The 21,564-nt window shown below is 42.3% G+C and overlaps 1 protein-coding gene across 1 annotated transcript; it reads right to left on the bottom strand.

Annotated features, from left to right (window-relative positions):
• Window positions 1-804: 804 nt before the first annotated feature.
• On the bottom strand, window positions 805-20,675 carry LOC121556811 (growth arrest-specific protein 7). The gene is made up of 10 exons (XM_041870718.2): window positions 20,444-20,675; window positions 13,218-13,316; window positions 12,122-12,237; window positions 10,853-10,927; window positions 10,646-10,724; window positions 9,751-9,879; window positions 9,038-9,161; window positions 7,084-7,163; window positions 6,852-6,950; window positions 805-3,032 (listed from the first exon to the last, which is right to left on the bottom strand). The coding sequence occupies exons 1-10, from the start codon at window positions 20,576-20,578 to the stop codon at window positions 2,919-2,921; spliced, it is 1,050 nt and encodes a 349-aa protein (XP_041726652.1). The 5' UTR covers window positions 20,579-20,675; the 3' UTR covers window positions 805-2,918.
• Between the last annotated feature and the right edge of the window lie 889 nt (window positions 20,676-21,564).

Genomic DNA, 21,564 nt, shown 5'->3' with positions numbered 1-21,564 from the left:
TAGTGGGAGGAAGGAGAGGGGAAGCAGCGCGCCGAGGTCCAGACCAGACCAGGGGCGCAACAGGGAGGCGCAGAATAGGTGGTTGTCACGCCCGGAGCCGGATCCACCTCCGAGGCGGAATGCCCACCCGGCCCCTACCCTGTTAAGTAAAGGTTGTGCGGTCGGAGTCCGCACCTTTGGGGGGTACTGTCACGCCCTGACTCTGGGGACTCTTATTTGTTGAGTCAGGGTGTGATTTTCTATGTTGTATTTTATATGTTTGTGATCTATGTTTTGTAGTTCTATGTTTGGCCGGGTGTGTTTCCCAATCAGAGGCAGCTGTCGCTCGTTGTCTCTGATTGGGGAGCATACTTAGGCAGCCTATTGGCAATTAGGTGTTGTGGGATCTTGTTCCGTGTGAGGTTTGTTGTGTGTACCTTAGGACGTCACGTGTCGTTGGTTTATTGTTTTGTCGTTGTGTTTATTCGTTAAATAAACATGTATGCATATCACGCTGCGCCTTGGTCTGACCCGTCTATGAACGAACGTGACAGCTTGCATCATTCTCTCTCTAAAGCCTGATTTGGCTCCCAGTAAAGCATGGCCTGGTTTGATGTCAGTATTCCCCCACCTGGCCTATCTCCCTGGATCTCCCTGGCCAATCCACAGACGGTCGGAGGGGAGGGGATTGACTCTAAAAGCCGGGGCAAAAGGCTGAGTTTCATCTGCTTATTGGGATGAATCCAATTCATTTAAACATGTCCCAGAACTTGAAGTAAGCCATACGTAAGCCAGTATATGATAATGAAACAAAACCCTTTTAAGTCTTGTCAAATCGTATTTCCAAGGAAACTATTTATTGTAGACACAGCATTCTACAGTATATTGTCTGGACAAAGGTTACCAATGATTTGACATTTCTTTAAAGATTGGAAACATTTGAATTGATGTACTTGAGAAATGGAAATCAGTAACCAAAAGGCAATTAAATCAACATTAACATTAATACAAAATGACTGATTTAGTTAAGTACATTAACTTCTAACGTAAGAACTTTACCATAACACATATAATATACAACATTGACACATACTGTAGCAGGATAAGTTATACAATAAGTACAACATTTCAATCGGTAGTAGTTTGGGATAGAATAATGCAAATCAAAATCATGCTGAATCTGATTTGATTTTTAAAAATCATTTGAATGCTATTTTCATATTTTCTCATATAAAAATAATGCGGATAAGGCATGTATATACTGAATAGATTTTGTACCGGTAAACTTTTCTCTGTATGCATGTCTTGTCATCGTGAATGTATTATCCAGATTTGAATTTGAAAGGAATGATAGTTTGAGGAGATGGTCCAATAACACAATAAATCCCTTCTCTGTTGTACTTCCAGAATAACTAACCCACAGCAAAATACAGAGAGACAGACAGACAGACACACAAACATGCAGTCTTTTATATTATGTTATGTACGTTTGTTTAGGTGGATATGTTGGCTAAAGGATATGCTATTATCTGTGAATAGCATACTGTATGAAATGTATGGACAAGTACAGGTTCCAGTGCAAGTAACACTGACCACTTTTTCTGATGAGCTTTGCGAGTCATTTAAATGTGACTTGGAGCTTCCAACTGAGCACTCCTCTTGGATATACAAAGTGTACTGTATTTAGGATAAATGCCAAATAGCAATTCCCAACTCTAAGCAATGGTTGACTCACAAAGTGCCCGTGCAAATAAATGAATGATTTTAGAATCTGTTGACTATTATCCTTATGTGAAACACCTTGTATAATTCATTGACAAACAACAAGGTAAACATTTAGCTGGCCGAAAGTGCAAGGCCACTTAAACAGTTAACAGCAAAATACATCTAGCTTGTATCTACAAATATACACTGATGCAGAATAGAATATATCAAGAACATTCCAGGTACTGTTTATAACCTTTAGGCACTAAAAGGTGTTCATTGTAACATGGATCGTCGTCATCATTGTCTCACCACTGATCCAAAATAGACTCAGGCCTATGTTCCAATCTGCCACATGAGGTGACTTGTGACAAACATGCTGTTTCACAATCCTAATCATTTTACCCTGTTCAACTTTGAGAGAGGTTGACATGTGTATCAATGTTGTACATAAATTCATGTTCATGACAAACCTTAATGAGTTGTTTCACTCTTGTTCATTGAGTGTAGTAACTTGGAGTATATACTTTCTGTAAACACATCCCATATACATTGTTCTACAGTGCCAAGACAGCCACCATATTTCACAAATATGCAATTAACCATATACATTAAATGTAAGATATTTTCCCAAAACATGCATATCTTGACAGGTAAAATGAATTGGCATAAAGATGAAAATATATCATATTTAATCTAGGATATCACATAATGTTTCATATTCCAATATCTAAAATAAAGTGAAATGTTAATAATTAGTTGTTCAGTTTATATGCCAAAATTCGGAGGTTTTACAATGCATCCAATCAAATCCTCAAATACAGAAAAATGAAATATCATTCTTAATAGTGTAAACTTCTAATTTGACAACAGATAAACAACAAATTAATTGTTTAAGCTTGTTTAGTGGCATTCATTATACAGAGTAAAACTATCAAACATTGTGTTACTGTAACATGCTGGTATTTGGACTATTGATCTATCTCTTGTTTTTCCATTGTATGTTCAAAAGCACTGCATTGGGAATGCTAACTTTTCTTCAGTTATCACTGTGATAACATTGTGCTATTCTGATATCATCATAGACAGAATGTGCAGGCCTCACCTTATCCTGAACATACATGCACCTGCACCTGTAGCTGTAGTTGGAATGTTCTGTGAGAGGCCTGGGATTCTGACAGTATGGAGGTGGAGGTGTTACCCTCTGGTTGCTTGAGGTATGTCAGTGTAGTTGTCTATATGTCCATGTCCACAGGGCGGAGCTCCCCGGTCTTGTGCTCCTGCACCCACAGCTCTCTGTCTTTGGCTGGGTCCACACTCTGAAGCAGCTGATCCACTGGCTCCACCGTCTGCCAACCAACACACACACAGGCTCATATGGACCTTCATCACACATGAAGCCAACACTGACACATCTCATAGACAATGTATATGCTTAGATAACTCATAGATACTCATACAGAACACAGTACAATGAGCCAGACACTGCTATCCATAGTGGACAGGGGTAAGTTTACTGTATCTGGAGACACATCACGCTGCCTTTGGCAAATACAACTGGAGGCAAAGAAGTGTGCCAGCGGGTATCAGCTGAGCTTTTTATAGTGGCCCTCTAAAGGACACCCTCCTTATTAGGTTGATCCGTAGTGTGTGCCACCTGTAATTGGCCTTCACCATCACCCAAAGTGGCACTACCCTTGTTACGGTACATGACCCTAAACGCTGACATTCAGCGTCTCGTTAGATCTGCAGGTGTTTACACCTCCTAAATGAGGAGAGCATCTAGGTTCAATCTCCCTGTTCAAGTACGGCCCTGTGAAGCAGCCAGCAGGGGGTGATAACAGCTGGTGAAGGGGTACAGTGATTGAATTTGGAGGCGGTGAAATCCTTTTAACTGTTTGGCCAGCATTTTCACAACAAACATGCTTGCCAAAACGTTGATCTGAGTCCTTCGCACAAATCCTTTGTATTGGGATACTTGATCTAGAATTGTTTACTAAAAGGATCTGCTTTAAAAAATCAACATACACCACACACTCCAAATGACATATTTCACTGATGACCATTTTATTTTACTGTAGCACTATGCTCTCCAAAATTGCTCATCAACTAACTAGGCTGATCATGACCAGCCTGGTCTCATAGACTAGACGTAACATAGTACATTTAAACAGGGGACACTCAAATTAGTATGATATGTTATGTTTGGTATGGTTACATAAGACAGAAGGTTACGGGTATAACGCGAACGTCTAGCAACCCAAAGTTTGCGTGCACGAATCTCATCACGGACAACTTCAGCATTTTAGCTCATTAGAAACTTTGCAACTACTTACTACGTTTTAGCTACTTTGCAACTACTTAGCACAGCGGTCTCCAACAGATCGATCTCACAGCCCACCTATGAGTAGCTCGCAACAATTCTGAAAGTACATGCATTTTTCACATTCCACTGCAAACTGTCATAAACAAATCTCACAAGTATCAGACACCGCAAGCTCCCAGCTACAATCTAATCAACATTGACATTATCCCACCCCTGGTTAGCCACTATTTGCTTAAAAAGCCAAACCTAACACAATATCAGCCAATTAATTTCTTACCTGGCAGAAGGACTGTATATCATGAGTAAGTATTTCATTTGTGTCTATTAGTTGCTATTTGTGACTAGTTTCAGGAAACTAGGTGTATGTCGCATGTGACTGCTTCAAAGGAGAGGCATTTCAATGTAAACATTAAAAAAAAAAAAAAAAAACGTTTTTTTGCCAGAAATGCCTTCTGGAACATGTGAACTTTAATGTGCCTTAATAACAAACTTGTATTCCATCCACAAATACAAATAAAATAGTTAAATTACGAGCCTAGTTGGTTTAGCCATGAAAAAAGACAGGAACCTTCCCACTAGCCATAATTGGCTGAGATAATGTATGGGCTGGACATGCCAGGAGATGAGTTTGGAATGGTCTGCCATGTAGCTTGCATCTGTCTGTAACAAGAGCTGTTCAGTATGTGTTGATAGTCCTTTCTACCATGCCGTTTAGCAGGCACTATCGACAGAAAAAATTATGGGCTACTTTATGCACACTCCACCGTCATTGTGAACCAGAGTGACCTGACACAACGCTGGCCAAACAAGATGTAGCTACAAACAAAATGGAGTTAAATGGTTCCAGTCTGCCGTGAAGCGTTCATCCATGTATACGGGTAAGAGTTTAGCTACATCAGAAAAAAATTGCAAGTTAAAGCTAGCGAACGTTAGCTTGCTCGCTAGCTAACGTTACGTGTATGATCTGTGTAGTAATATTATTCGAATCAGACATCCATTTGCATTGCTAGTTATAGCCTAATGTTAGCTAGCTAACATTGAACCTAGTTTGTTAGCTTTAGCTACCTGCAGAGTCATACTACAGCTATGACAATGTTTGTATTGGTAGTAGTATGAGTTGGGATTATGCCGGTTCATTGTTTTCTAGTTAGCTAGCTACCTGTCTAAACAAAAGACTCCACTTCGCCGGATTATTACATGAGTCATGTCAGGACACATCAAATTAGCCAGGTGTGTCTGGGGTTGATTATGGCCATCTATTGTATTTCATGAACATGTGTACATGTCTAGACAATAGTGACCCATTCACTTAGCTAGATGTGGCTGGGGGGTGGTTATAGCATTTCCTTCACATGACCCATCAATTTAGACAAGTGTGTCGGGCAAGCGTCATCTAATAATTATAAAATATTTATACAATATTTTAATCTGGATACTTTCTGTTTTTGATATTGCTACTATGCAAGTAACCATTTCAGTGTACCGTTTCCACCTTCTGTATCCTGTGCATGTGACAAATAAACTTAGATTTTATTTGATATAGCATGTGTTTACCATATGGCCTCACATGTGAATCCTTAAAGAGATGGTTGGGGCTAAGGTTTAACAGGGTGTGAACGATGCTGAATGGGTGTAGAAGAAGAGCTCTCCAGTAGGTTTACCAAAACATTCAAGGGACATTTTCTCAAATGTGGGGTTACAAGTTTATCAACTTTCAAAGCATAATTACTTTCCCATTGTTTCTCAACTGCAGTGTTTGATATACCATCTCTACTTTTATCCAATGTAAAAAACACCATTTCACATTTTGCGACATAAGACCGAATCGAAGTGGTCGGTCACATTTGCTAACTTTGCCATGAAATGAGCATCAGCAGTACAGAACCATTGCTAGATGGGCACATTAGATTGTACATTGCGCACTCTCTAGATGCACAATTAAAGGGCCAGATGCACAATTAAAGGGGAATTACACTCAGAAATCTAAATGTGTTCATTTTCTTCCAGACCTAGAAAAAAGGGTATTCTGATGTGATTTAATAATTGTAATTTTGAAAGTGAAAAACAAAAATAATCTTAAACCAGGTAAAATAAAACTGAAAAAACATAATTTGGGAAAATATAAAACATAATTTGGGAAAGAAATCACAGATTTTATAGAGCCCCCCTTAGATTTGTTTATTAACCATTATTTTACCAGGTATATTGACAGAATACATACTGCACTACTTTCTCTTGTACACTAAGGACCTGGGGAAGAGTTGCAGGGGAGAGGAGAAGAGAAGAATGTGCCTATTTTAAAGATAGAAAAAAATGAGTAGCTCGCGACATGTTTCATTTTTTAAAAGTAGCTCTCATGTAAGAAAAGGTTGGAATCCCCTGACTTAGCATGTTAGCTAAACCTTCCCCTAACCCTAACCTAACCCCTAACCTAACTCCTAACCCTAACCTTAACCCTAACCGTAACCCCTAACCCTAACCCCTAGCCTTAGCCACCTAGCTAACATTATCATTCATAAAATTCGTCATATATTGTATGAATTGCAATTCAGCACGTATTATATGAATTGTAATTCGTAACATATCATACGAAATGGATGATGGACAGCTACAAATTAACACATACCATACGAAATGTAACATATCATACTAATTGGGATGTCCCAGATTTACTTTTACTATGTTACGTCTAGGGCTGTTACGGTTACTGTATTCTACCCTTGAGTCCAGGTTGTCATACTGACAGATTGGTTGTCTGACTCCAGCGAACAGCCACTTGTACTGTAAACTGACTCCAGGGAACAGCCACTTGTACTGTAAGTGAAATGGACACTTGACTTACACTTTGGTTGAACATGTCAGTTTCATGTCGCAGCGTTGTGTACTGGCATAAATTCTGTCGTATCATCTCCACCCTCTCAACCTCAAGTCTCTCCAGCTCCTGAAGAACAGAGGAAAAATAAATAGACAAGGAATCAACCTCACTGTCAAAACAAAGATAACAATGAACATGATCAGCTTTTATTGTTTGTTATCAACAATGACACTATGAAGAGTTAGTTCAATTGTATTACCAGGCTTGTGGTGACCATCTCCTCAAACCACTTGGACTGGGCCCGGTTGTACAGGTCCACATTGTGCATGAGGTCATCACCTGTAGAGAACAGATACAGAGTGGTCATTCAACACAGTGTGTTTGACAAGGAGGTAATACTAGACCTCAACTCAACATTAAGTTGCTGGTAGACATTTGCAGTCAAACTGATGTAGTTAAAGATGAAGTACTACGGCCTTAAAGTATTTACTACATTAAATGTATGCCCTAAATTAACGTATGCATGAGGAAAGGCGTGCTTGTACTCAGTCCCTATGTCTCCAGCAGAGGGCACTCAGTAGCCATGCCTGTTGCGGTGTGAGACTATTGATGCAACATAATGCAGAGGCTAACCTCCGATGCTAATTCTATAAAAGCTTGGTTCAATAGGGTTGAAGAAAAGTGCAAAGCAAATGTGACCTAGTATGGAAACGTTCTTCTACATTTCAGATCAATCTATTAGACATACATTACAAAGGCCTACTGTAGAAAGGGTGTAAGAAACAACCTAAAACAAAACTACGGAGGAAGTTATTTTACAATCCAGCCTCTCCAATAATAGCACATCTCAATCTATATGGAAATGAGGTCAGGGTTTTTAATGACATTTGCCTCTGGAAAAAATTATAGACACAAGGCAGACGTCATCTAAAGTGTGCCTGACGTGAGCTATTGATTAGAGCTGTGAACTGAGACTAATTCTCTGAGTGGGAGAGAGAATGAACAAGATGCTGGCTTTTATTCATTTACTTTTTCATGCTGTCTTTTTCCTCTAAAGTGTGTGCATAGATATGTACAGAAAAGGCAATTACGACCTTGGCACCAGAACTGTTTGTACCATCATACTATCTACAATACAGAGAAATGGGAGCCCCAGGCGTTGTACTGCATGGCTGATCATAGCCTCATGAATTAAGCATATTCACTATGAACATGCCAACTATGATTCCACATTCAAATATAAATTCAAAGCAAGATGTGTTTGTCTCCTAAGCACATGATAATGAAATGGTTTTTTTTGTCAGCCTCCTGTCTGAGCTCTCAAACCCCATCCATGTCTGACTGAATGCCCCCACATTCCCTATCTGACTGCAGCACAGCCCCACCTCACCCCCTCTGCCTCCTGCTTGGGAAAACACTGTCTTCTTAGGCAACACAGTCTGGGAATCTCCCCCCAAGTCTGAACCCTGAGCGTGTGAAACATATCTGCACTGGTCGCACCCCTGTCTCTGTTCCATTTACACTACAGGCCCCGTCATGTGGTCCATGTTGCCAGATCTGACTGTTTGGGATGCCTGGCTGGTCCGGACGGGACAAGTCCTCTATTGATACCCTTGTTCACTGCGACCAAAAGATTAGCCCTGGGGATTGTGGGTAATGGTCCTCTCCCAGCGGGCTTATTATCCCACCGCAAAAATAGATCATTAAACTTGTTTCCATGTTGAAATACTACTGGCTCTCTTTTGCAATGGTTTCTGGTGTTGTGCCAGTGGGTGCTTCCCTTAACAGAGTTCTCACCCTGTCGGCTACGCCTCTTGCTGCTGATGAAAACACCACCACAACTTTACACAATGGCAGCACAACATCACAAGGATAGGCAATTTGCGTGCAACGCAAGAGTGGCCTCAAAAGCGGCTTACGCAACATAAAAGCGGCTGCTCAGCAATGCAGGGCTGATTTATCAAGAAACACAGCTGTGGGTGAATTGAACGGCTCAGATTTGAAAGGAGAGAGGCGATTTGTTGCCTTCAAAAGTATACTGTGGTAAGTTAATAAAAAGCACACCTGAGAACGCAGCATGCTTAGGGTGCATGTTCTCTCCTCTCTGGGGGCACAATCTGCACAACTATGTTGATGTTTCATGGAACTGTGAAATGTGGCTGCTCTACATATGATGTGTTGTGTGCTTAACCCCTGACCCGGGTTTCTCTGACCTGCTTGTGTGGATTTCCGCCGGGCCTTCTTGATGTCCTCCTCGTGTTTGTTCATGTGCTTGATGTCCAGCTGCTGGGTCTTCACCTCCAGATCTTTCTGCCGGTCTGCCAGGGCTCTACGGGCCTACAGAAACACAAGCAGCAGTGTGAATACAGAAACAATATGAATAATTTCATCCTCAGATCTACTGAACCTACAGCTATTACCTCAGTCATCACAGCCCTTTCATGTTGGCTACCTATTTCCCCTTAATCTATTGTTATTTCACATCACAGGATCTTCCTTCATCTCATCTGTTGAGGCAACTCTCCATGGTCATGATGTAACAGTATTGGAAATGTAAACACAGCACTTGGCAGGCACGAACCGTAAACCCACAAAATCTCCTGTGTTAAATGGATGCCAACTAAAATAAAACGAAGGGGACGTTATGATTGCATGAAGCCAATCGATTGATTTATCTAATCTATATGATTACCATGGGGAGAAAGATAGGCAACAAAAAGCAACAGATTTTTTCAGAGCAAAAACGGTTAATCTTATAATACTTTGAATGGTTTCAATAGTCCAACAGAATAATGCTGTGGTGTAGTCAGATCATCCCTAAACCACTTCTTCTGACATTTATTTTTGGATCATTTAAAACTTCTCTGGGAAAACCTGAATTGTAGGACAAGGGTTATAGGATGCTTTGGTTTAGAGTGGTCAATACCTTCTCCACGCCTGCATAGCGGCTGGCCAGCTGCTTCCTGAGGTCTATGATGTGGTGATCGTACTTCTTCAACTCCTTCTTGAAGTTGTCTCTGAACGTCAGCAGGGGCTTCTCCACCTCACACTGGAGCTGAATAGGTACAGTTATTACAGTTGTAATTGATATGTAATCATGTGTAACTACAATGTAACTACATTGTACCTGCCTATGTAACTACTATATAAATACACAGATTTAGAGTCCTGGTAGGCCTATACAGGATATATGTGACCTAGCTGCATAAAGCATGGATAAACATAGTCATGAAAAGTACACTTAGGCCACTATACGTTCAAGAGGATTTCTCACTTTTCCGCTTGACCACATGTTACTTAACCCCATCCATTCAGCTGTGGTGTCTCCGAGCTCAGAGGAGAGGGGATCATGGTGTGCTGCATTTCCACGGAATGGGGCTCATCAGAAGACACCACTAATTAGTCAGACAATGGAGGCTATGTAAAGCTTCAAGGCTACCTCTGCTTTATTTTAAGCTTTCTTCAGACCCAGTAGAGTTTTTGCTTCACTGGTAATTGCTGCTGTAAGCCCCACACTTTTTTTTCTTTTTTGCCCATGTCAGACCAGAGTGAGGTAAACAAACACCCAGGACGTGGTCAGAGAGACCTTGGATTGACCAAAGGAACACATAAATAAACAGACTGCCAACTAAGCTTTCTCTAAGGGCTCTATAGCTCATAGAGAATACATCTTGTTATGTTGATTGAAGGTATGAGTGAAGCATGGATGTTGTCCACTTCCATGAGTTAACATGGAGATTTTTGAATATTCTCTGTCTGTTACAGTACATGCAATCTATAACATGCGATCCACAGTATCTTTTAGCGAGACAGCAGGCTACCTTGTTGGAGAACTTGAGGTGGACTTCAGCCTCATCATGACAACTCCTCTTCAGCTGGGCCCAAGCCTCCCCAAGGGTTCTGGAATGGGATCAAACAAGAGACATCAACCAAACTGGACAGAATGGATGGGAAAACACCCAAGCAGCAACCAGGTTTATGGTGAAGAATATAGAAAGAATCGAAAGCTATTCTATTAACTCCCTCACCCCTCCTCCTGAGCAGCCAAGGGGCTCTGGGAGAGCTTGGAGAGGTTCTTAGAGTATTCCTCTTCAATCTTTATCCTGCAACAGACAAACACAGCCATGTGTTTGGGACTCGAGGGAAGACCAAAAGTTTTTGAATAGAGGAGAAAAATGTTTAAAAGCTAACAGAGTTTCAAAGGAGCATTGGGGCATGGAGACACTGTCCTCCATTACATCACTGACACCCAAAGACATACAGCACTGTGGCCTCTGTGATATTCAAAGGCAGAAGCCTATTATTCTATGCTGAGAGAAAATATCAAACAATATCCTGTAACAACAGCCTGGATGTGAGTTAATGCACTTTCCTGTGGAAAGGCCAGAGATTGGAATGAGGTGAGGCCATTTACTCATGGCCACCCTGAGGGCGACTCAGAAAGGCCAGCCATATTTCTGTGACATTCAAATATCCCACGAATACCCATTAACTATACACATCTCAGTAAACCTGTCCTCTACGGAAGGTCATGAAGGCCATTCCAAAGACATGGATATGGCCAGAATCTGACATCACAATTTACTAAGGTCAGCTGGCACACTGAACCAATGAAGAAAGGTCAGCCCTGAATTTGGATTTGGGGGAAAGGGGCCTTTAAATGAATTGTGTGAATGTGGTCAGGGGATAAAGTGAAAGTTCACTTAATTCTCAAGTCTATTGAGTCAATAGGGACTTTTGTTGTGGGCGCAAAGTGGGGCCTCTTGCTATGCTGAAGCCTATTGAAAGCGTATGTTTAGGATGTCAACTGTATGTACATCTACAACTTAACGTTATAAACCTAGTACGGTACAACACATTTATCTAAATTCAAATGTTCATAGGGATGATATACCTGGGGCAGCAGGTAGCCTGGCGGTTAAGAGCGTTGGGCCAGTCGCCGAGACGACTAGGTGAAAAGTCGGTCGATGTGACCTTGAGCAAGGCACTTAACCCTAATTGCTCCTGTAAATCGCTCTGGATAAGAGCATCTGCTAAATGAATACAATGTAAATATATGAATAGATACTATATAGTGGAGCCAGGTTGTCAAGGACAAAATAACACATGCACTACAATAACAAAATGATAATGACATGATAATACCCTGATAAGACATGAACAACAGTCCAAATAAGATTACCATCAAAAAAGATAAGACAATGACAATCAATAACATTTCCCAACCCACAAAATACATAGATACAAAATCATACACAGTACCACTGACCCCCTCCAAGCTGTCTATGTTGTGTTACCTCTCCCGGACGAACTCAGCCATCTCTTTCTGCATCTGTTTGCCCTTCAGCTGTTTCTGCAGCAACACCTCAAAGCCGCCCACAGAGGGGGTCCCCTGGGGGTCCTTCTTGTCAGTCTGAGGGAGAGGATGGAGCATCACTCACACATACAGACCAATACAGCCACATACTTCATTTCATGGAGAAAATGACATTGTTTACATTGAGTGTATGTGAGTGGTGAGGGGTGGTGGGGAGTCAGAGTGTCCCGTGCAGAGGTCCCGTGTAGCTCAGTTGGTAGAGCATGATACAGTTGGTAGAGTATGACGCTTGCAACGCTAAGGTTGTGGGTTCGATTCCCACGGGGGATCAGCACGGGAAAATGTATGCACTCACTAATGTAAGTCACTCTGGATAAGAGCTTCTGCTAAATGACTAAAAAAGTCAAATGTATGTGTATGAGTCAGAGAACTACACGTATGTGCTAAGGAGTAGGTGTGTGCGTCATTTGCGTGTGTGTTTAAGGGTTGAACAAGGAGCAGCACATCCCACTATGTGTAACAGGATGTGGATGCGACAGGGAGTGATGTGCTGGTACCGGCAGGTAGCTTAGTGGTTAAGAGCGTTGTGCCAGTAACCGAAAGGTCGCTGGTTCTAATCCCCGAGCCGACTAGGTGAAAAATCTGTCGATGTGCCCTTGAGCAAGGCGCTTAACCCTAATTGCTCCTGTAAGTCGCTCTGGATAAGAGCGTCTGCTAAATGACTAAAATGTAAATGTAAAATGTACCACGTGAACCAGAGGTGACATATTGATTTCACACAATGACCTTGAGCTGCGGCTGAAGTGGAGCACATTATGCCACAGGAAATAAAGACAGCCACAGAGAACATGACTCAGTGGAGCAAGAACAACCATCCAAATCACAGTTCAGTGAAAAGAGGCTTCTGTTACAATCATGTTTGTAGACACATGAGTCGGCGTTAATATGACAGACAAAATCTACCCTGTTGGATTCAAAGTCATATGTATCAGCGCTGAGATTCCTATAAACATGGGCAGTATGGATCTTCCTCTATGAGCTGGATAGTGGTTTAGAGATGTCAGGCTCTATCTTACCCAGAAGTAGTCACAGTAGCTCCACTCATTGGGCTTCAGAAGCTGCTGCTCTGGCTGATCTGGTGTCACACTGAGCAGCGGAAAGGTGACGCAGTTGATCTGAATGCAAAAAATTGTGAGACGAATTCAAGAGAGTGAGAGACAAGTGAGAGAGGTTTCTTTGAGACATCAGAGGGAGAGGAAGAAAGAAAGGAGGAGGAGGGTAAGAGATTAATTAGCTTCAACTCTCAGGAATTAATGTGTTGAAAACACGATGGTTAGAACAGACATCAAATGTGGAATTTGTGGGAGTTGTGCATAGAAGCTTCTCATTTGGAAACAGGACATGGAGGCTCGGTTTGTGTCTGTGTCATGAGGACGGGAGTAAAGGTCAGGAATTAGTCAATACTCTCAGGGGGTGTTGGTCATCAAGATGGTGACCCAGAGAGAGAAAAGAGAGGGGGGGGGGGTCTTACGATCCTTTCACTTATTTGTGATAAACTAAAACAACACTACAACGGAGAGAAATCAAATCACATTATATTTGTCACATGCGCCGAATACAACAGGTGTAGACCTTACCGTGAAATGCTTACTTACAAACCCTTAACCAACCATGCAGTTTTAAGAAAAATAAGAGTTAAGAAAATATTGACTAAATAAACTGAAGTTAAAAAAAGAAAGAAAAAAAAGACCTACAATCAGTGATACAACCAACAACAACCCAAACCACTGTAGAGCAGAGTCACAACTAAACACACCCAACACTCAGACTGAATACACACAGCGTCTTCAATTACCCTTAGAGGACAGCAATTATGTAATGTTCACCATCTGTAACCTCTCCCTGCTGGCACAACAACATGCCCTCTATCTATGCCATTCTGCCAATGCTGTCCCAGCAGACGACATGGACATGCTGAATCTCAGATGCACAAATATGTATTACATGTTCACTGCTTGGCTAAACCACAGCATGACAAGGAAAAAATATACTGTGCAATAGTTTCAAAAGATAATAAGACTTCTACTCGCTGATTACCATATTTGCTTAATTAAATATGACATTGTTTGAAGCTTTGTGTTGCAAATCATTGAGCCTATTGGGAGTTCAAACGATTTAGAATTAGGGAGAGATTTGGAGAACTGGCTGAGAAGAAATCGTCAAACTGAAGGAAGCAAGCCATAAAACCTATTCTTAATCTGTAATAAATACAAACATGAGCTCCATTCTTTCCTGAAGGCAACCAGCCGTCTGCAGTGTAAGAAATCTCCAGCTCCTGCTTGAAAGCAGTTCTATCAATGACTTGAGATACATGATCTTCTCCCCTTGGACATCTATTACAGTGGGGAAAAAAAGTATTTAGTCAGCCACCAATTGTGCAAGTTCTCCCACTTAAAAAGATGAGAGAGGCCTGTAATTTTCATCATAGGTACACGTCAACTATGACAGACAAAATGAGAAAGAAAAATCCAGAAAATCACATTGTAGGATTTTTAATGAATTTATTGGCATATGATGGTGGAAAAAAAGTATTTGGTCAACAACAAAAGTTTCTCAATACTTTGTTATATACCCTTTGTTGGCAATGACACAGGTCAAACATTTTCTGTAAGTCTTCACAAGGTTTTCACACACTGTTGCTGGTATTTTGGTCCATTCCTCCATGCAGATCTCCTCTAGAGCAGTGATGTTTTGGGGCTGTCGCTGGGCAACACAGACTTTCAACTCCCTCCAAAGATTTTCTATGGGGTTGAGATCTGGAGACTGGCTAGGCCACTCCAGGACCTTGAAATGCTTCTTACGAAGCCACTCCTTCGTTGCCCGGGCGGTGTGTTTGGGATCATTGTCATGCTGAAAAACCCAGCCACGTTTCATCTTCAATGCCCTTGCTGATGGAAGGAGGTTTTCACTCAAAATCTCACGATACATGGCCCCATTCATTCTTTCCTTTACACGGATCAGTCGTCCTGGTCCCTTTGCAGAAAAACAGCCCCAAAGCATGATGTTTCCAACCCCATGCTTCACAGTAGGTATGGTGTTCTTTGGATGCAACTCAGCATTCTTTGTCCTCCAAACATGACGAGTTGAGTTTTTACCAAAAAGTTATATTTTCGTTTCATCTGACCATATGACATTCTCCCAATCCTCTTCTGGATCATCCAAATGCACTTCAGACGGGCCTGGACATGTACTGGCTTAAGCAGGGGGACACGTCTCGCACTGCAGGATTTGAGTCCCTGGTGGCGTAGTGTGTTACTGATGGTTGGCTTTGTTACTTTGGTCCCAGCTCTCTGCAGGTCATTCACTAGGTCCCCCCATGTGGTTCTGGGATTTTTGCTCACCGTTCTTGTGATCATTTTGACCCCACGGGGTGAGATCTTGCGTGGAGCCCCAGATCGAGGGAGATTATCAGTGGTCTTGTATGTCTTCCATTTCCTAATAATTGCTCCCACAGTTGATTTCTTCAAACCAAGCTGCTTACCTATTGCAGATTCAGTCTTCCCAGCCTGGTGCAGGTCTACAATTTTGTTTTTGGTGTCCTTTGACAGCTATTTGGTCTTGGCCATTGTGAAGTTTGGAGTGTGACTGTTTGAGGTTGTGGACAGGTGTCTTTTATACTGATAACAAGTTCAAACAGGTGCCATTAATACAGGTAACGAGTGGAGGACAGAGGAGCCTCTTAAAGAAGAAGTTACAGGTCTGTGAGAGCCAGAAATCTTGCTTGTTTGTAGGTGACCAAATACTTATTTTCCACCATAATTTGCAAATAAATTCATTACAAATCCTACAATGGGATTTTCTGGATTTTTTTTTCTCAATTTGTCTGTCATAGTTGACGTGTACCTATGATGAAAATTACAGGCCTCTCTCATCTTTTTAAGTGGGAGAACTTGCACAATTGGTGGCTGACTAAATACTTTTTTTCCCCACTGTATGTATGCACAAACACCCACATACGGACAGGCAAGAGAAAGGAGATGCATCATTCAAAGACACACACACGAACACACACATCACATACTGTACAGGCACACACACGAACACACACACACACAAACACACACACACACACACACCTAAAAGTCTGCATATATGTATGCTTCCACACACCACAGAAGATACAGTGGTAGAAACACACACATAGAAGTGTCGTAGACTCTGTTACGGAGTCTAGTTGATAGGTAATCGACTAGTTGGACTGTTCCCCAGACTCCACGCGTAGGCATTTGTACAAGGCTTAACAAGGCTATTGAACTGAACATTGGTGTCTGTCTGTCTGTCTTTATTCCTTAATCCAACTTATCATACAGAAACAGACTCCTTCTAATGTAACGCATGGCACGCAACGCTACGCTACACAACGCTAAGCAACTCTACGCAACGTGATTTACATACTTGGTGGAGCCCAGTCACTTTGTTCATTTTCTGCCTGAGAGATCATACTGATTGTTATGGGCACCAGATTTTCGATAACACTGACTCGCCATCTATCACTGCTGTTGTTTATCTCCTGCTCACATCCTCCAGAAAATGAGACCATTTATCTGCAGCATGGCTGTCTCTATAGCTCACTACTCTTTTATGGGCTCTTAGTGAGTTGCTACGCTGTTAGGACTCAGAGATTAATATTCATTGCCTCTATGAAAATCAGGGAGAATTTTTATGCACTGTTAGCACTCTATGTGGTTTATAATAGTTGATGTTTTTGGACTGATTTTTAGTTGGTCAGCAAATTGAAGGTGTTATGGTTCAGCCTGACAGGGTTATGGAGAGTCTAAGGGAGCCAGGCAGGGTCCTTGCTTATGATTGACTCACATGGTGTATGGACCTTCCTCTAGTTTAGAACAGACTAATTACACTTTCTCCTAACAGCAGACAGTGTTGACAAGTGCCAGTTTGCCTAATCAACCAGAGGGACAGTCTGTCCTCTACCTGCATTCATTATACAGTCATGTCTACCCTAAATTCTGAGGCAAATTTAGAAAGGTTAATTTATTGCCTGGACATTTATCAATTGTGAACTAGACATCGCACATTGGAATGGTTTATCTCTGCTGAATAGACACAAATATCACTGACAGCATGGAAAATAACCCATGCTTAAAGACATAAGACACTGTCAAGTCAACACATACATCTCTAGCCACCTTAGGTAACACTATCAGAAAATAACCCTTCCCCCGGCACATATGCACACACACCACACACACCACACACCACACACCACACACACACACACACAAAGACACACACACACACCAGCAAGCATGCTAGAAACCTAAAAACACTTAATTATAGGCAGAGTATTGACTGTCTCAACCATTACTGAGACTGTAGGGTGCTCAGCCACTGTTGCTAAGCGATAAATTACTTTTGCTGTAAAGGCGCAATCCCCCATAACAAAAGACTCCAAGACATCCTCCACTATTCTCAGTATGCTGTGGCTTCCTCCAACTCTGTGTTCACTCATTAATTTAATGAGTGAATATTGCGTGACCGCTTTCCTAAAACATTTTTTAAATAATAATAATCAAAATAACCCATCTGAATCTTCCAAACGACAGCAGGTGACACTCTAACCAGCTGTTATTCTTTCTTCTCAGCACAGAGCATAACAACAAGTCAAACAGCACTTGAGTGAATATGTTTAATGAGGTGGAAAACATGGACGGCTATTCAGATGCTTTCAGCCCTGTGCATGTTCATTCCATCACACTCAGGTCCAGCCTCATAATATGGAGGAGACAAGGTAACAACAAGGTTACAGCTCTGCTGGTCTCAAATCAGTGGAGGCTGGTGCTACATTAAATAGGAGGATAGTCTCATTAAAATGGATTGAAACACATTAAACACACCGTTCCATTCACTCCATTCCAGCCATTACTATGAGCCATCCTCCCTTCAGCAGCCTCCACTGTTTCTGATGGAGGAGCCATGATCCATCCCATATGGGATCTGAGACATGCTCCAGTGGTGGACGTTAAAGTCATTCACCTGTCCATGACAACTGAAAGACAGGTCGCGTGATGCAACATGCATCATGGCACAACAGAAAAACACCCTCCTGGACTGACATCATGATGAGCACCATACACAACATCAACGACTACAACCTCCCATTATTCCATCATTACACGACACCACTTCTTCTACGCAATGAATGAGTCAATGAACAAAGCCATGAATATCACTTATCACAGACCAATTACCCATTCATACGATTTCTCTTTACACCGCAAAGTACAAAACTGCATAATAATGGAATGAATGCAGCCTAATCTAGTAGTCTCCTTTTCTGAGATCTTCAGTGCTTGATCCATTCCTATTTCTACAGAAAGCAGCATGGAGATATGACATCATGGTTAAATGTTGGGGATGTGTACAGACTAGAAAAGCACAGTAACCATCATGGCTTATGTAGGATTGGATAGTACACTGACTCCTTTGTGCACAAGAGCACCCCAATCCTTTGTCAACAATGCCATCAATCAAGCCCTATCAAAACAAAGCTCACCTGTAAAAAAAAAAATATATATATAAAAAAACAAAAAAATAACAACTATTTTTCCACAATATCAATTCAATTCGTTTTCTAAATGGCTCCAGTGTTTCCTATGGCAGCGTTTTCCATTTCAGCACCATTAATCAATGTGCTATTGCTTTTGTAACCATGGAAACTGGCCTTGCTGCATCTCTCGGTGCAGGTTTGTGGGGCTTCACAAAAGGCAGACTGACAGCTCCCGTGGCTGGAGCAGGTCAGTGAGCCCACCGAGCAGAACCAACGCTGGGAACACACAGAACTGTCTGTTAGCCCTCAGCCCAGCACTCACCATCTCCTCCACACATTCATCATTATAAACCCATAGGTTACATAACCACCAGGTCCAGTGTCAGAACAACTTAGACTCTCTGAGGGATGTTTTACATAGATCTGGTTACATGTGGTCCACTCAAATCCCTAATTTGCTAGAAATTAGTTTGATACATTTCTGAGTATAATGAGTTTAATAAATGCTTGTTATGGATACGTGGGAGTAGTGAGTTATAATTAGGAATTCAAGCTGCTTGTGTGATGTAAATGTTTGCATTAGCTGTTGTTGATGGAGAGGAGAACGGAATTAGAATCATGGCTGCAATGTGGAAGTGTTGACTTCCATATAAACGTTGTGTTTTGGTGACTGCAGTCCTGGGTGAACTGCATTGGCCTGCAGCTAGATGTGTGGACCATTGGGGGTTGGGAGGGATACAGCATTACACACATATAATACATTTCTACGGCTTCTAGAGAAGAAGACTCAGAGGACTAGTCAGATTCTGGATCTGTCAGAGATAAATATGCTCTAAATATACCCAGAGATGTCAACTGTCAGCTACAAAGGTCTTCGGCTTTTCAAGAAAATCAAAACCCATACATCATACATGATACAAAATAACTTTGCTGCATGGGAGACCTATTGTTACTCAAAGTCTGCGCCAGTTTCTGTGAACTGAGAAAAATCTGAAACTCTTCATTGCTTATGCAAGCCTCAGTCCCAAACCCACAAGACTGACCTAAATCAATAGAATGGAGTAGACACAGTACCGTCCATGAGAAACAGATTAGCTGTTGACCTGTGGAAACCCCACTGATTAAGACTAATGTTCTATCCAATAGGCTGTTTGGTGTGGTGGCAGTGTTCCTGCACTGTGGCTTCCCCCATTACTCCACAGAGATCTGCAGCCAAACACAGAGACACTGCTACACGGACACACTGTAGCATACTGGGTAGATGCAGTACATTTTAACGTTGACAGATGGTCGAATGAAATACACACACATCTAGCCTATTGTCAGGTAAAAACACTTATCTTCTTCCTTCTGTTCAATTATCTCAAAAGGGAATCATCCTAGCTAAAAATAAACATTCTGTCACATCTGCTGTTTCTCCCTGGTGTAATGACTGAATTGTGCTCAGGATCTGAATCTTAAACACAGTCTGAGGCTGCTGCTGCTCTGAGAGAGAAAAGAAACAACAGAGATAGAGAGAGAGAGAGAGAGAGCGAGAGGGGGAGAGAGAGAGAGAGAGAGTGTAAGGAAGACAGAGATAGAGAGAAAAGGAGAGATGGAGGGAGATCGAGAGAGAAACAGAGAGAGAGATAGAGAGTGAGAACAACAGAGAGAGAAAGAGAGAGTGAGGGAGACACAGAGAGAAAAAGGTAGTGAGATGGAGAGGTTCTGGGTTTGGAGCTCCAGGGTACTCACTGTTATCTTGGTCTCCTTGATCACCTTGTTCTGCCTCTTGGCTGGGGAGTTGTTCCCCGGGTTCTGTTGGGAGAGACAGGAGGCATCGTCAACGTCAAAGCTCTCCTCGTTGTCAAAGCTGGCCGCCTCCATCATCACACAACGCCTCTTCTCCCCCTGCTCCTCTCCCTGCTCCTGCAACTGAGGCTGCCTCTCACTGCCTGCCTGCTGCCTGCCTGATGTGGTGAGTCGAGTGGAGACGCGTCACAGGGGTGGGGGGTGAGTACGGGGCTGGGGAGATGGGAGGGGGGAGGTGTGGAGGGGAGGGGGTGGAGGCGGTTGGTCGCAGTCCTAGGAGCGTGAAGAAGCTAGCCTCCGGTTAAGCTGCTGTCACCCGAGTCTGGAGGTTGACGGCCGGGGGAGAAGGATGCAGCCAGGAGCCTTGTGTCTCCCTACTGTCCATATTGAAAACCACTGAGACAACACATGGATGGAGCCAGCAGAAGAGAGAGAGAGCGAGAGAGAGTGCTTTAGCAATGTAAACATATGTTTCCCATGCCAATAAAGCCCCTTTGAATTCAGTTGAGCGATGGAAGACTGAAGGAGAGGGGGGGGGGGGTTATTTACACATCCCATCACCATGCCTCCCTCTGAGAGAGAGAGAGAGAGAGATTTGAATGAGGGAGGAGAGGATAAGGAGAGAGGAGAGGTGGCAGGGTTTGAGGGAAATGGCTGAGTGATGATCACTAGAAGGCTAATTATGATTAAGAGGCAAGTTGGAGGAAAAGAGGAGGAGGGGGAAGAAAAACACAACCAATGAACAGCCTCTCTGGCCCCACGTGTGTTTATGAGCTTTAGTGTGTGTGTGTGTGTGTGTGTGTGTGTGTGTGTGTGTGTGTGTGTGTGTGTGTGTGTGTGTGTGTGTGTGTGAGACTATGTGGTTTAGGGAGATGTCTGATAGTGTGGGTGTGTGTTAGCGTAATTACAATTCAGAGCGGTGTGGGTGTAGGATGTCTGATAATAGTGTGTGGGTACAGGATGTATGATAATAGTGTGTGGGTACAGGATGTCTGATTATAGTGTGTGGGTACAGGATGTCTGATAATAGTGTGTGGGTACAGGATGTCTGATAATAGTGTGTG

The sequence above is a fragment of the Coregonus clupeaformis genome, unplaced genomic scaffold, assembly GCF_020615455.1.
Source record: "Coregonus clupeaformis isolate EN_2021a unplaced genomic scaffold, ASM2061545v1 scaf0688, whole genome shotgun sequence".
NCBI classification, from domain to species: Eukaryota; Metazoa; Chordata; class Actinopteri; order Salmoniformes; family Salmonidae; genus Coregonus; species Coregonus clupeaformis.
The sequence above is the reverse complement of the archived record's forward strand: the minus strand, read 5'-3'. Positions and strand labels throughout refer to the sequence as shown.

Excerpts from the sequence above, each read along its gene's own strand:
- LOC121556811 (XM_041870718.2), bottom strand. The coding sequence starts at position 20,578 with ATGATGGAGGCGGCCAGCTTTGACAACGAGGAGAGCTTTGACGTTGAC. Across the intron at positions 7,164-9,037 it reads GCGGAAATCCACACAAGCAG|GTGATGACCTCATGCACAAT; the intron begins GTCAGAGAAACC and ends TGTTCTCTACAG. Across the intron at positions 3,033-6,851 it reads CTGACATGTTCAACCAAAGT|ACGGTGGAGCCAGTGGATCA; the intron begins GTAAGTCAAGTG and ends GTTGGTTGGCAG.